Source organism: Littorina saxatilis, linkage group LG15 (assembly GCF_037325665.1).
Source record: "Littorina saxatilis isolate snail1 linkage group LG15, US_GU_Lsax_2.0, whole genome shotgun sequence".
In the NCBI taxonomy this organism is placed as follows: Eukaryota; Metazoa; Mollusca; class Gastropoda; order Littorinimorpha; family Littorinidae; genus Littorina; species Littorina saxatilis.
In genome coordinates, this window is record NC_090259.1 from 3,165,969 (window position 1) to 3,180,968 (window position 15,000).

At 42.6% G+C, this 15,000-nt stretch overlaps 1 protein-coding gene across 1 annotated transcript in view; it reads left to right on the forward strand.

Moving 5' to 3' along the window:
• The window catches only part of LOC138948212 (uncharacterized), a gene marked incomplete in the record, with an annotated part of 107,218 nt that overhangs the window by 27,391 nt on the left and 64,827 nt on the right, over positions 1 to 15,000 (forward strand). The window contains 5 exon segments of the mRNA XM_070319715.1: positions 1,082 to 1,447; positions 6,671 to 6,878; positions 7,666 to 7,716; positions 13,851 to 14,193; positions 14,992 to 15,000. The exon segment at positions 14,992 to 15,000 is cut by the window's right edge and continues 81 nt beyond it. Of these exon segments, the coding sequence (XP_070175816.1) occupies positions 1,082 to 1,447; positions 6,671 to 6,878; positions 7,666 to 7,716; positions 13,851 to 14,193; positions 14,992 to 15,000 (977 nt within the window).

Consider the following 15,000-nt stretch of genomic DNA (forward strand, 5'->3'; position numbering starts at 1 on the left):
GACCTGTGATGGTGTATGTTCATTGTCACCCCCCTACAGTCTCTGACCTGTAACACTGATGGTGTATGTTCATTGTCACCCCCTACAATCTCTGACCTGTGATGGTGTATGTTCATTGTCACCCCCCTACAGTCTCTGACCTGTAACACTGATGGTGTATGTTCATTGTCACCCCCCTACAATCTCTGACCTGTGATGGTGTATGTTCATTGTCACCCCCCTACAGTCTCTGACCTGTGATGGTGAATGTTCATTGTCACCCCCCTACAGTCTCTGACCTGTGATGGTGAATGTTCATTGTCACCCCCCTACAATCTCTGACCTGTGATGGTGTATGTTCATTGTCACCCCCTACAGTCTCTGACCTGTGATGGTGTATGTTCATTGTCACCCCCCTACAGTCTCTGACCTGTAACACTGATGGTGTATGTTCATTGTCACCCCCCTACAATCTCTGACCTGTGATGGTGTATGTTCATTGTCACCCCCTACAGACTCTGACCTGTAACACTGATGGTGTGTGTTCATAGTCACCCCCCTACAGACTCTGACCTGTAACACTGATGGTGTATGTTCATAGTCACCCCCCTACAATCTCTGACCTGTGATGGTGTATGTTCATTGTCACCCCCCTACAGTCTCTGACCTGTGATGGTGTATGTTCATTGTCACCCCCTACAGTCTCTGACCTGTGATGGTGTATGTTCATTGTCACCCCCTACAGTCTCTGACCTGTGATGGTGTATGTTCATTGTCACCCCCTACAGTCTCTGACCTGTGATGGTGTATGTTCATTGTCACCCCCCTACAGTCTCTGACCTGTGATGGTGTATGTTCATTGTCACCCCCCTGCAGTCTCTGACCTGTAACACTGATGGTGTATGTTCATTGTCACCCCCTACAGTCTCTGACCTGTGATGGTGTATGTTCATTGTCACCCCCTACAGTCTCTGACCTGTGATGGTGTATGTTCATTGTCACCCCCCTACAGACTCTGACCTGTAACACTGATGGTGTGTGTTCATAGTCACCCCCCTACAGACTGTGACCTGTAACACTGATGGTGTATGTTCATTTTCAGGCCAAGCGCGACTGGTTCGCGAAGAACGAAGGGATGGTGGACAACGTGCACAACCCCGCCACCACCAGCTACACCATCAGGGGCGACTCCAGCAACGGGGGTCGCGCGGCGCGGGGTGTGGGTCTCTACGGAGACGAGGAGCAGCGAGAACGGGTAGGGCGTCTGATGCGGGGTAGACGGGGCCGCCCCTCCCTTCCCCACCTCTTCTTCCAGACCTCCCTCTCCACCCTCCCCTCCTCTGGCGAGCCCTCGCCTCTTTCCCCTGTCCCTTCCTCCACAGACGCCGAGTTGTCCGGACCAGAACAGCCAGACTCCCAGCAAGAACCCGAACAACAACAATCCTCTCCTCGACAGCGCCACAACTCGGTATACACTCCTCCCCTCCCCCAGTCCCCCCTCTCCCTTATCCACACACTCCCACCTCCCTCTCCCAACCCCTTCCTGTTTGCAAGCCTATAGCGTTCTCGTTGTTGTATTTGTCTGTCGCTTGCTCATCCTTCGCTCTTAGTCTTTGACTTTTAGCGCTAGCAGTGCATGTCCAGTTTCCGGTTGTCGTGGCATGATTGTCGTAATCGTGACGATTTCATTTTCCGTTGCGTGGCATGATTGGATTGGACTATTTGATTTTTGAGTTGAGATACCTCCAATCTTGATCTATCCTTAGATATCTGGCTAATCTTATTTTGAAATGAGCATTGATAATGAGCATTATTATGTTCAACGAATAGGTGTTTTTGGTAAGTGAGAACTTGCATATAATCTGAGTTGCAGTATTTTTACGGTGTTTTGGAGAAGATGGACGTGAGATAGAGAATGATTGATTGATTGATTGATTCATTGATTCATTCATTCATTGATGGATTGATTTGATTGACTGATCGGCTATGAAACATAAATGTAACGTTTTTAAAAAGACGCCTAAGTCTTGCTATCTGGCCTTGCTATAACTACAACATAGAAAGGAGTAAAAACAAAAAGAGAGAGAGAGAGAGAGAGAGAGAGAGAGAGAGAGAGAGAGAGAGAGAGAGAGAGAGAGAGAGAGAGAGAGAGAGAGAGTATTTACTAATACATGATTGTAGCATTAGTTCAAGAGGAACCTTTCGCTAGTCCTTGTCCAACCAGGGAGAGACCGGAAGAGATTTCAAGCGATAAAACTGTAACACGCAGAACGGCCAAATGTGTAAGGGCGTGCACTTGATACTAATAATATACTGATGCATTCTGCCTGCAATATCTGTCTTCTACGACTCCGCTCTAGTTCTGATGCGAGTATAGCTAGGTGCCTCTCAGACTTTTAGCTTGTTTGATGTATGCCTCTCAGACTTTTAGCTTGTTTCATGTCGTATGCCTCTCAGGCTTTCAGCTTGTTTCATGTCGTATGCCTCTCAGGCTTTCAGCTTGTTTCATGTCGTGAGATGTCGTATTAATATTCACCGCCAGACTGCGTGCACCCTGGTAACGTGTTGTGTGCTGTGTGCTGTGTGTGTTTGGCTTGACGTCATTCTCTCCATGACCTATTTTGCACAGTAGTCACACGTTTCACGTGCATATCGTGAGTGCATTGTTTGCATGTCGCCAGTTGCGGAAATTGCTGCTGCAGAGAAAAGTATGTATGACGTTATCAAGGGGCCTGTAAGAGTGTGTAAGGGTAATATAGTCTCTTGGGCCTCGTCAGTCAAGTGTGCTATTGTTATACATTATATTTCCCGCAGGGTGATATCTAGGTATATAACACCTGGGACCAAATTGTTATGGATTTATACTGGAAAAATAAACAGAAAGTACTATCATTTGACGGTTCTCTTGGAAATAACAAATGGAGAAAAGCTTTAATAATTAATAAAAAAAAGACGATTGTCGATGTATAATATAACACTGTATGGGTTGTTATAGTCACAGGAGGTATGGAATTATAATGGACAAAAATACACAAAAAAGCATTCGCATTGCACGGTTCTCTTGGAAATAACATATAGAACCAAGCTTTTTCAATGAAAAGATGATTAGCGGTGTATATAGCTATTCTGATGGACACGTGGGGGGATTCGGGGGCTGTGATTGGATGGTCTCACACATCCCTTTTCCGATCATCAAAGCATAACGCTACGAAAGTTGGCCATTTTTGCCGATATCCAAACGATATCGGCAATAACAAAGACGCATGGTTCCGGTTTCTTCCACGTGTATAAAGTACACGCATACCTCGCCAGGCTTGTGTCTGTGGCTAGTCGACAGACGATGCAATTTGCTTTGTGTGTGTTTTTGTTGTTGCTTACTGTACATGACATACATTACGTGTAAAATCCAGTTCTTTAACTGGCATCAAACCTTGCAAATTTCCAGAAGCTGCAATCTGAAGCGACCTATCTCTGATTTTTGCAGACGATCTCTCCAATCACCAATGTTTAACACAAAATCAGCAAACTCTCCTGTCACATAGAACGTCCATTGTGTAGTGCAATGTTGAAATGAAGTTACCGGTCTGAAACATTTCGTCGTTTCTTCTGAGACAATCCTTGTTCTCTTATCATCTACAGATTTACCGCAGTCTTCACCACGCGAATTCCCAACAGAAGTCAGACTTTCGAACATACAATCTACGTAGGCAAGCATGATACGTCATAACGTCATATGATTCCTAAGATATTGACGTAATGCTAAGCATCCGGTTATCTTGAGTTTTCTCCGTAATACATGTCCGTGGGTTTTTCAATGTTCGGTTATTTCCGTGGCTTCATGCAGAAAGGGAACCGTCGTCTGCAATCAATGACATGGACCATTCTGGTCCTTGTTGCTGACAAAAACATGATTTTAACACAGAATTTAATGTCAGAATAGCTATATAAACGCTATTGTGTTTTCATCGTAGCAATAGGGTCCGATATTTAGACTCGAACAAGTATAATGCGACTCGTCTTCGACTCGTCGGCATTATACTTGTCTCGTCTAAATATCGGGCCCTATTGCTACGCTGAAAACACAATAGCTGTTAATAACAACACTGTATAGGTGGGTTTATTTTATAGCAACTGGGGTGAAATTATAGACGCTTTTACCCGGCATACCTCCAATAACCCCCTCCAGCTCCTCAGTCTAAACCATCGTATTTTGTCTCATCCTAGTTCAAATCCTAAGCCGTTACAACGGTAAAGGATGCCTATACCCCCCCCCCCCCCCCCCCCCCGGTCCACCTTGTATGAGACCAGGCTGACAGGAATGTATGTACGCAATATATTTATCACGAATCCGCCAACTTAAAAAGATAAAACAAATAAAACAAAAAAGCTAAAAAGAAATGCCATGTATTTTGTTTGGCGAATGTGCAAATGAAATGTTTGGTGCATGGTGTGAGCTGCCTGCTTGATGTGCGTGGCGCTGTGTGCGGCTGTATCGATACTACATCAGACAACTGTCATAATCGTGTAAACAAACATATCAATCTACCTTGTATTCCGAACAAAATGTATTGTTTTTATACGTATTAAGTAGGTATTAAATCTACCTTGTATTCCGAACAAAATGTATTGTTTTTATACGTATTAAGTAGGTATTAAATCTACCTTGTATTCCGAACAAAATGTATTGTTTTTATACGTATTAAGTAGGTATTAAATCTACCTTGTATTCCGAACAAAATGTTTTGTTTTTATACGTATTAAGTAGGTATTAAATCTACTTTGTATTCGAAACAAAATGTATTGTTTTTATACGTATTAAGTAGGTATTAAATCTACCTTGTAATCGGAACAAAATGTATTTTTTATGAAGTCAGTTATGGTATGTTGACAGGAGAAATGTCAAGGCCGGTGTATCTTTTTCTTTTGTTCAGATCGGATAATCAGAATATAAAATGAATGAGTTCACATAATTAAGTAAATTGGTTCCTTTGGGGAAAAAAATTGCTGAAGCATTTTGAAATTGGAAATGTCAACGCCGCTAGATATGTTTGTTGGTCCCAAACCTTATCTACAAAGTAAGCGAGTTCATCAGAACAAAGTATTTATTATCATTCACGTAAGATGGTTTTAATGTCCTCAACCATTTGTAAGGATTAAATTGTTTATCCTGTCCCTTGTTATGACGTCATATTGTGATGCTGTGACGTAGTCCCTTCCCGCTAAGTGCTGACGTAATGAGTACGCGGAGAGTGGCGCTGTTTGGAGGAGGTATTGTTGTTGTGACGTCATCTTCTCTGTCTGCTCTTCCTCTCTGACCTTCATACATGATGACGTAATAGCGAATGACGCAGTGTCGAATGGATTTTTTTTTATCTTGGAAAATGTTGCACAAAGTATTTTGTCATTTATAAGGAGGAAAAAAAATAGTTTTGCAAAAAGAAAATCTACGTTGATTTCTGTACGATTATTTCTGGTTACAAACAAAAACTGAAACCAATACTTGCGTTGTCATGTATGAAGTTGGGTCTGATGTGTTTTGTCAACTTTCCTGTTTCTAAGTTAGAGTTATTTAACAATACTTAGTTTATTCTTCATTATTACATACTTGTCATGATTTTGTCATTCCAGGGAAAAAAAAGTTAATCAGATTATTCAATTTTAAGATAAAAACTCTAACAATCTTGCCTGTTTTTAATCACGCAGAAAAGTATCCAGTTGAACATTTTCAAGCTTCTGAGTATAACTTTTCTATTTAATTATATGTTTCTCACTTAGTTAATGCATGACTGCACATGTGTCTCTATACGTCATTTAACTTTTTTTTTAATTGTTTAATTGTGTTATCATTAGAGCTGAATGAATAGTCATTTTTACAACTATTCTTGCCCTTTCACATGCTTTGATAATACATGTATTCTGTTTGATACTTAGTCCCTTTAGTTTTTTCTCATTGCGAAAACATTTTGTTGTAGTGCATTTCATAATGTGTACTTCGGAGTTATGCTGTTATTAGAATAAGAAGTTAAAAGTTTTTTTTAAAAAACTTTGATTATTTTAGAATGTGTAAATCTCTTATGGATTAGTATACATTATTTATTATTGTCTTTAATCTTGACCAATGATTATCTTTGATTCAATATTGAAGTCTTGAAGGTTGTTAAGGCTACTTGATTTGTATCTTGTTAGAAAAATAACAATGTTAACATTTCTTAACCAAACCGTTGGTATGCCAGTGCATCAGACTAACTGTGTGTTAACTAATGCCAGAAACAATGACACATCACACCCCGCGTCTCGAAATATCAAGATATATGTATACTTATCTAATATGCTACGATAATTTTGAAAATAGGAATCGCAGTTAACTTTCTTTTTACACTTGCAGTTTTGAAACAAGAGAGCAATAATTCTTCTGTTATGAAACTAGGTCGTAATTTAACTCAATGTACACTAGCAGTTTTGAAACAGGAGAAATTTAAAAAATACTGTTATACACAATTCAGAAATGTGAGATTGCAATATAACTTTAATACTTTGTTTGCAATATTGAAACAGGAGGACGTTTATGTATGAACATTTTACATGAAAAAAGTGTCGTTGCATCGTATTGCATTGCATTGTGTTGTGCTGTGTATAACGCGTTAATAACCAGACCATGTTTCTCCCTCTCCCCCTCCCTCCCCAACAACAGAGTTCCTCCGACCTGTCGGTAGCGCGCGACAGCCAGCACCGCTCTCTCTACGCCACCAAGTCCCTGGGTTTCCAAGGCAACCAGAACGCCATGAACAACAACTACAACCACAGCTTGAGTGCCGACAGCGGCAACGTGTCGGCCCAGCTGCGGCGTCAACAGTTGATGAGACTGGGCGAGACTTTCGATGTCAGTCAGCCGTCTAGAGGTAGGTTATGGAGTATGTTGTTGTTGGTGGTGGTGGTGGTGGTTGTGATGGTAATGGTGACGACAGCTGACGACGACGACCACGATGACGACGACGACGACGATGATGATGATGATGATGATGATGATGATGATGATGATGATGATGATGATGATGATGATGATGATGATGATGATGATGATGATGATCATGATGATTAAAACGAATAATAGGCTGAAGACACAATCTGAGGTAGAGGAAGTGACGCACTTGTAGTTAAAATGGCAAGATTAATAGGGTGGGATTTACTACACCACTAGATGTGTCACGTGACGTTTCATTCACACTATTCCCTTTTGATGTAGTCCCTAGTGTCGTTCTCATCTAACGTCATCGTTAATTCTTTTTCGTTTCTTTGAAAGAAAATACCCGCCTTTTCATATATTTTCCAAATTTATTGCAAAATAATTTCTGTCTTTTCGGTTGGAATGAGCCGGAAGTGGAGATGTTTTCAGTAACGGTAACCATGCCTTGGGGGGGGGGGGGGGCGTAGGGGAGATGTGTGCGACTGCGGCTGGTCTGAAACTTGGAGTGGTGTTCGGCTTGCAAGGTCCATCTGTACTTTGCTGTGTGCGGACATAAAGCGGTGTGTAGGCTAGGAAACGGGGTGGAGGGGGGTGAAAGGAAGAGGGAAGGGGTGTGTGACGGTGGACAGAGGTTTACTTTATTGTCGCCATTTCTGTACGGCATAAAACACTGAGTTGTCTGCGATTTGTAATCCGACTTTTCTCCTCACAAAAACTGAAAGGTTTCTTGGAGAAGACGGACAGGTCAAGGTCACTACCACCCGTGTTTGAAGGTATCTAAAAATAGCCACCAATCACAGCGCTTTTTGCGACACGTGGGATCGGAGGGTGAAATGAATGTAAAGGTCGTCTGATTTTGCTCGGCTCCTTTGGCTTTTTATTGGTTGACGTTTGTGTCAGAGCGGAATTGGCTTTTTATTGGTTGACGTTTGTGTCAGAGCGGAATTGGCTTGTGTTTCATTTTGGTTTCTGTTTCTTTTCATGTTCGTTTCAATGTGGAATAGCTCTGGAAGACGTCTTCTGTCGTGTCAATCATCTTGGAATCACCACAGATCTCTCCAGGTTTACACGAAATAAGAGATTCCCACCACTATGAAATCACCACAGGTCACTATGAAATCACCACAGATCACTATGAAATCACCACAGATCACTATGAAATCACCACAGATCACTATGAAATCACCACAGATCACTATGAAATCACCACAGATCACTATGAAATCACCACAGGTCACTATGAAATCACCACAGATCACTATGAAATCACCACAGATGGTTTAAACCACCACAGATCACTATGAAATCACCACAGGTCACTATGAAGTCACCACAGGTCACTATGAAATCACCACAGACCACTGTGAAATCACCACAGATCACTATGAAATCACCACAGATCACTATGAAATCACCACAGATCACTGTGAAATCACCACAGGTCACTATGAAATCACCACAGATCACTATGAAATCACCACAGATCACTATGAAATCACCACAGATCACTGTGAAATCACCACAGGTCATTTTGAAATCACCACAGATCACTATGAAATCATCACTATGAAATCACCACAGATCACTAAGAAATCCCCACAGATATATCCAGGGTTTACACGAGATAAGAGATTGCCACCACTTGGACACATACACAACAATGAACAGCCTGGCTGCTTTTTGTCAAGAGTTGGATTATTTGTATGAAGTCATTTTTCAAAAGTCCCCAGTTGCTTTTTCAGTACAAAATGTATTTATCAAACAATATCCACATTCCAGGCTGTTGGTTTTGTGTATGTGTCCGAGTGGCGAAATGCTCTTATCTAACTTACAACGTAGCCCGGAGAGATCTGAGAGTGTGAGCCAATCGTTGACACGTGGAGGAGTGTGATTGACTATAGTGAGCATGTTTAGAACATGACTTTATCCTACATACGTGAGAGAGACACCCGTGAGATAATAATCGTTCAAATCACACGTGTGTATATCATGTAAATGAGGTCATGTCAAGCAAGTCTGGCAGGGACCTGTGTTTCCACTGCTTATGATGCCAAAGTTACCGAGACAAACGTCTTTATAGAAACTAAAATTGCGCTCGCTAATTACCCTCGATGAATCTTTAGAACTAACACGTCACGCCACACTTTTGGAGTGACGTTTCTTTGCTTTGACGAAATAGATTGCACGAGGCTTTAGCCGGAAGAGATCGAGGTTCCAAAACAAGCGTCTCCAATTTAGCTGCCTCGACTGCAGGACATTTTTAGTAAAATACACGTAATACAGTATGTAGGATAAACAGAATACTACATGGCTTGCTGTTTCGTACCAGATTTACACTCGTTGCTTTTTCAAGTAGTGAACAGCTCGCTTTCGATCGCAGTTCAATATTTTTAAAATCAACTCGTGTAAATCTGGTACCACACAGCAAGCCATATAGCATTCTCTATATGTTCATGTGCCTTGAAGTTAGATTAGTTGACGACGTGATCATGCCTTGAACATTGTGTTCACGTCACACCCTCTAGTTCATGCAGCACTGCTCTCTTGCTTGTTGTTTTCTTCCAGTCAAAACTTCGTTATCCAACTCATGTTAAATGTGAGTAATATTTCATCTCCAAACAAAAACGGCGGAAGAAATTAGATGCTGTTCTGTAATGGCGAGGGTGTTGGACATAGTATTATGATAGATGTCCATAAATATATCCTCGTTCTATATTGGGCATAGTATTATAAAAGATGTCTATAAATATATCTTTGTTCTACTGTACATTCCCACTGTTACTATCCGTAGCACCCCAATCTACTTTCTGCAATTCAGATTAGGTACTCAGCCAATTCCCTCGGCTAAAGAAAGTGACAGTGCTTTGTTCTGTTTTGCAGTATTTCAGTTTCATTTTTTTCTGTTTTGTTGGGAAAAGTCTTCATTAATAGGGTTGATTGATTGATTGATTGATTGATTGGTATTTTGGGATTGATTTTGTATCGATTGATTTATTGATTTATTTATATGTTATCGCTCACACTGAGAAGTTTGCCAAACCACTGACTACCTTAAGTTTCCGTTGGGCAGGATGTTGTTTGTTTGTTTGTTCGTTCATGGGCTGAAACTCCCACGGCTTTTACGTGTATCACCGTTTTTACCCCGCCATTTAGGCAGCCATACGCCCCTTTCGGAGGAAGCATGCTGGGTATTTTCGTGTTTCTATGACCCACCGAACTCTGACATGGATTACAGGATCTTTTTCGTGCGCACTTGGTCTTGTGCTTGCGTGTACACACGGGGGTGTTCGGACACCGAGGAGAGTCTGCACACAAAGTTGACTCTGAGAAATAAATCTCTCGCCGAACGTGGGGACGAACTCACGCTGACAGCGGCCAACTGGACACAAATCCAGCGCGCTACCGACTGAGCTGGGCAGGATGTTGGATATATCGGGGCACCAGGGCCGGACCCAGGGGGGGGTTCCAGGGGTTCCGGAACCCCACCCCTGGAAAAAGCATGTACCTTGCTTTGAGTGGGTTTTTTTTTACTAGTTTTAGCACCAAAACAATGCTGCTCTTAACCCTCAAAACAAGGCCCAGAATGCACCAGATTGCACAGATTTTAACCGTTTTTCAAAAATTTTCCGGGGGAGCATGCCCCCGGACCCCCCTAGTTCCCGCTTGTGGCTTCGCCACTTCGCTGATTTGCCCCCCCAAAAAAGGAGGAACCCCCCCCCCTTACAACTCATTTGGTCCGGCCCTGGGCACGAAGACTTAGTGATAACGGTACAACAGAAACGTTTGCTGTTTGCTTGCAATGGTCATCTTCATTGTACAAGATTCTCAAATCTTGTACGAAGAAAATAAGTCTGCTTTGTGCGCTTGCCTTTTAAATATTTGCTGCTCTTCAAACTGTGGAATGTTTTTAACAAGGTCTATGCTCTTTTTTCGTGTGACTTTTTATATTTAGTCAAGTTTTGACTAAATATTTTAACATCGAGGGGGAATCGAAACGAGGGTATGGTGTATGTGTGTGCGTGTGTGTGTGTGTGTGTGTGTGTGTAGAGCGATTCAGACTAAACTACTGGACCGATCTTTATGAAATTTGACATGAGAGTTCCTGGGTATGAAATCCCCGAACGTTTTTTTCATTTTTTTGATAAATGTCTTTGATGACGTCATATCCGGCTTTTCGTGAAAGTTGAGGCGGCACTGTCACGCCCTCATTTTTCAACCAAATTGGTTGAAATTTTGGTCAAGTAATCTTCGACAAAGCCCGGACTTCGGTATTGCATTTCAGCTTGGTGGCTTAAAAATTAATTAATGACTTTGGTCATTAAAAATCTGAAAATTGTAAAAAAAAATAAAAATTTATAAAACGATCCAAATTTACGTTTATCTTATTCTCCATCATTTGCTGATTCCAAAAACATATAAATATGTTATATTCGGATTAAAAACAAGCTCTGAAAATTAAATATATAAAAATTATTATCAAAATTAAATTGTCCAAATCAATTTAAAAACACTTTCATCTTATTCCTTGTCGGTTCCTGATTCCAAAAACATATAGATATGATATGTTTGGATTAAAAACACGCTCAGAAAGTTAAAACAAAGAGAGGTACAGAAAAGCGTGCTATCCTTCTTAGCGCAACTACTACCCCGCTCTTCTTGTCAATTTCACTGCCTTTGCCATGAGCGGTGGACTGACGATGCTACGAGTATACGGTCTTGCTGAAAAATGGCAGCTACTTGACTAAATATTGTATTTTCGCCTTACGCGACTTTTTCTTCTTCTTGATGACATTAAAACTGCTGAGAATGTCCTTGTACTCAAAGAGAGATCACTGGATTAAAACAAACACTGTGTACATGCACACACGCACACAATCTTGCACACACAAACGCACGCAAGCACGCACGCACGCCTGCACGCGTACACATTCTGTCTCTCCTCATCTGTCTCCCTCTGTCTGTCTGTCTGTCTGTCTCTCCGTCTCTCTGTCTGTCTCTCTGTCTGTCTGTCACCCATCGTCTCGTTATCTCCCTCTACACCCTCACCCTTTCTGCCTCCCCCCCCCCTCTCTCTCTCTCTCTCTCTCTCTCTCTCTCTCTCTCTCTCTCTCTCTCTCTCTCTCTCTCTCTCTGGGTAAAGCTGACCAGCTCACATGAACATGGTGTGGACAAAGGAACGAAGAATCAATGGACATTGTGGCACTTGTTTTGTGTTAGTTTTAACCCGCTTAAAAATTCAGAGTTAATAAGTTGTTCTGTTGCTGTTTAAAACGTGTTATATAAATATATATATATATATATATATATATATGTAATGTATAATGTCATGTATGTCTAAAAGGGACAGGTTGGAAGATAAGGCATTAGCTAAAACCTTCATCCCTTCGTAATAAAGTTTTGATGCTGAATCTCTCTCTCTCTCTCTCTCTCTCTCTCTCTCTCTCTCTCTCTCTCTCTCTCTCTCATATCATGAGGCATAGTTCTCATGTACTGCTGTTTTTTTACGTTTACTTCATTATTGTTGGTTGATCGAGCTGGAGCGGTTACTTTTTTAAGTTTCAAGTTCTGAGCTGAGTGCGCCTGACCTTTACCAGTTTTCACCAATTATTATTTTTGTAAACAATGTTCGTCACATTGAAATTGATAAGTATGAAAACAACAACCATCCCACGGCCTGTGGCGGTGTCACCACAACATGATGAGTATCGTCCCTTACAGAGACAGGCGGTTCTCTCCCTTTCTCCAAGCAGCGGTCACCAAAACATTGATGATTATCGTCCCCCTACAGAGTCAGGCGGTTCTCTCCCTTTCTCCAAGCAGCGGTCACCAAAACATTGATGATTATCGTCCCCTTACAGAGACAGGCGGTTCTCTCCCTTTCTCCAAGCAGCGGTCACCAAAACATTGATGATTATCGTCCCCTTACAGAGACAGGCGGTTCTCTCCCTTTCTCCAAGCAGCGGTCACCAAAACATTGATGATTATCGTCCCCTTACAGAGACAGGCGGTTCTCTCCCTTTCTCCAAGCAGCGGTCACCAAAACAATGATGATTATCGTCCCCTTACAGAGACAGGCGGTTCTCTCCCTTTCTCCAAGCAGCGGTCACCAAAACACTGATGATTATCGTCCCTTACAGAGACAGGCGGTTATCTCCCTTTCTCCAAGCAGCGGTCACCAAAACATTGATGATTATCGTCCCCTTACAGAGACAGGCGGTTCTCTCCCTTTCTCCAAGCAGCGGTCACCAAAACATTGATGATTATCGTCCCCTTACAGAGACAGGCGGTTCTCTCCCTTTCTCCAAGCAGCGGTCACCAAAACATTGATGATTATCGTCCCCTTACAGAGACATGCGGTTCTCTCCCTTTCTCCAAGCAGCGGTCACCAAAGCATTGATGATTGTCGTTCCCTTACAGAGACAGGCGGTTCTCTCCCTTTCTCCAAGCAGCGGTCACCAAAACATTGATGATTGTCGTTCCCTTACAGAGACAGGCGGTTCTCTCCCTTTCTCCAAGCAGCGGTCACCAAAACATTGATGATTATCGTCCCCTTACAGAGACAGGCGGTTCTCTCCCTTTCTCCAAGCAGCGGTCACCAAAACATTGATGATTGTCGTCCCCATACATAGACAGGCGGTTCTCTCCCTTTCTCCAAGCAGCGGTCACCAAAACATTGATGATTATCGTCCCCTTACAGAGACAGGCGGTTCTCTCCCTTTCTCCAAGCAGCGGTCACCAAAACACTGATGATTGTCGTTCCCTTACAGAGACAGGCGGTTCTCTCCCTTTCTCCAAGCAGCGGTCACCAAAACATTGATGATTATCGTCCCCTTACAGAGACAGGCGGTTCTCTCCCTTTCTCCAAGCAGCGGTCACCAAAGCATTGATGATTGTCGTTCCCTTACAGAGTCAGGCGGTTCTCTTCTCACCAAGCAGCTGTCCGTCAGCATGGAAGGGACGGAACTCTGGCAGCGTCACATCTATCACCACCCCCACCCCTCCCCCAGCGCGCCCCAGCTACCGCCACAGCACCATGCCTACCAGGCTCTCTTCACAAGCAGCGGGCCCACCACCACCATCAACTACAACACCACCCCCATCCCCCTCACCTCCACCCGCATCATCGAGTCCTCCAGCAGCGGCAGCACCGCTGACAGCGATGACGTCATGGCGGAAGAGGCGTCACAAGGTGGAGGGGGAGGGAGGGCAAGGCACTCCAGTAGCCAGGCCGCTATGCAGAGCAGAGGAAGGTGGGTGAATTGATAATGGGGGAGGGGGGGGTCACGATGATTGGTTTATGACGTCATTGACGGTTTTGACGCGTGAATGGTTATGACGCCATTGATGGTTTTTACGTCATTGATTGTCAAGATGCCATTGATGGTAATGACGTCTTCGATACTTAATTTATGAGGACTCAGTGAAGATGGAGGCCAAACCGAAATTTTATGACCAAAAGTGGCGACGAAGACAGCAATGAATTAATATAGTGTATAGAGCTGTGGTGCCATTAGTGCTTATGACGTCATTGACGGTTATGACGACGTTTGACGATGACAGCAATACAGTGAAACATGTTCCTTGATAACGACAACCTGCCTATCACGTTCACACACACAAACCAGACGAGGCTCCCCTGATAGCATGCTAACTGGCTCTTTCCTACACGATGCAACTTTGCTTGGTTCCTTGGATGGTCTTTATGGGCAGGTTCCAATGTATTTAATTATCATGATGCAAAGTATCAAACGTTTGGTACATCAATCAATCAATCAATATGAGGCTTATATCGCGCGTATTCCGTGGGTACAGTTCTAAGCGCAGGGATTTTTTTATTTTTTTTTATTTTTATTTTATGCAATTTTTATCGCGCACATATTCAAGGCGCAGGGATTTATTTATGCCGTGTGAGATGGAATTTTTCCTCTTTGATTACAGTGATGTCATTGGTAGTTATGACCTAACTGATTGTTATGACGACACCATTGACGATGACGACAAATGCCGAAATATTGTCAAATGTATTCATTTATTTATTTGTTTTCCAGCTCACTTTC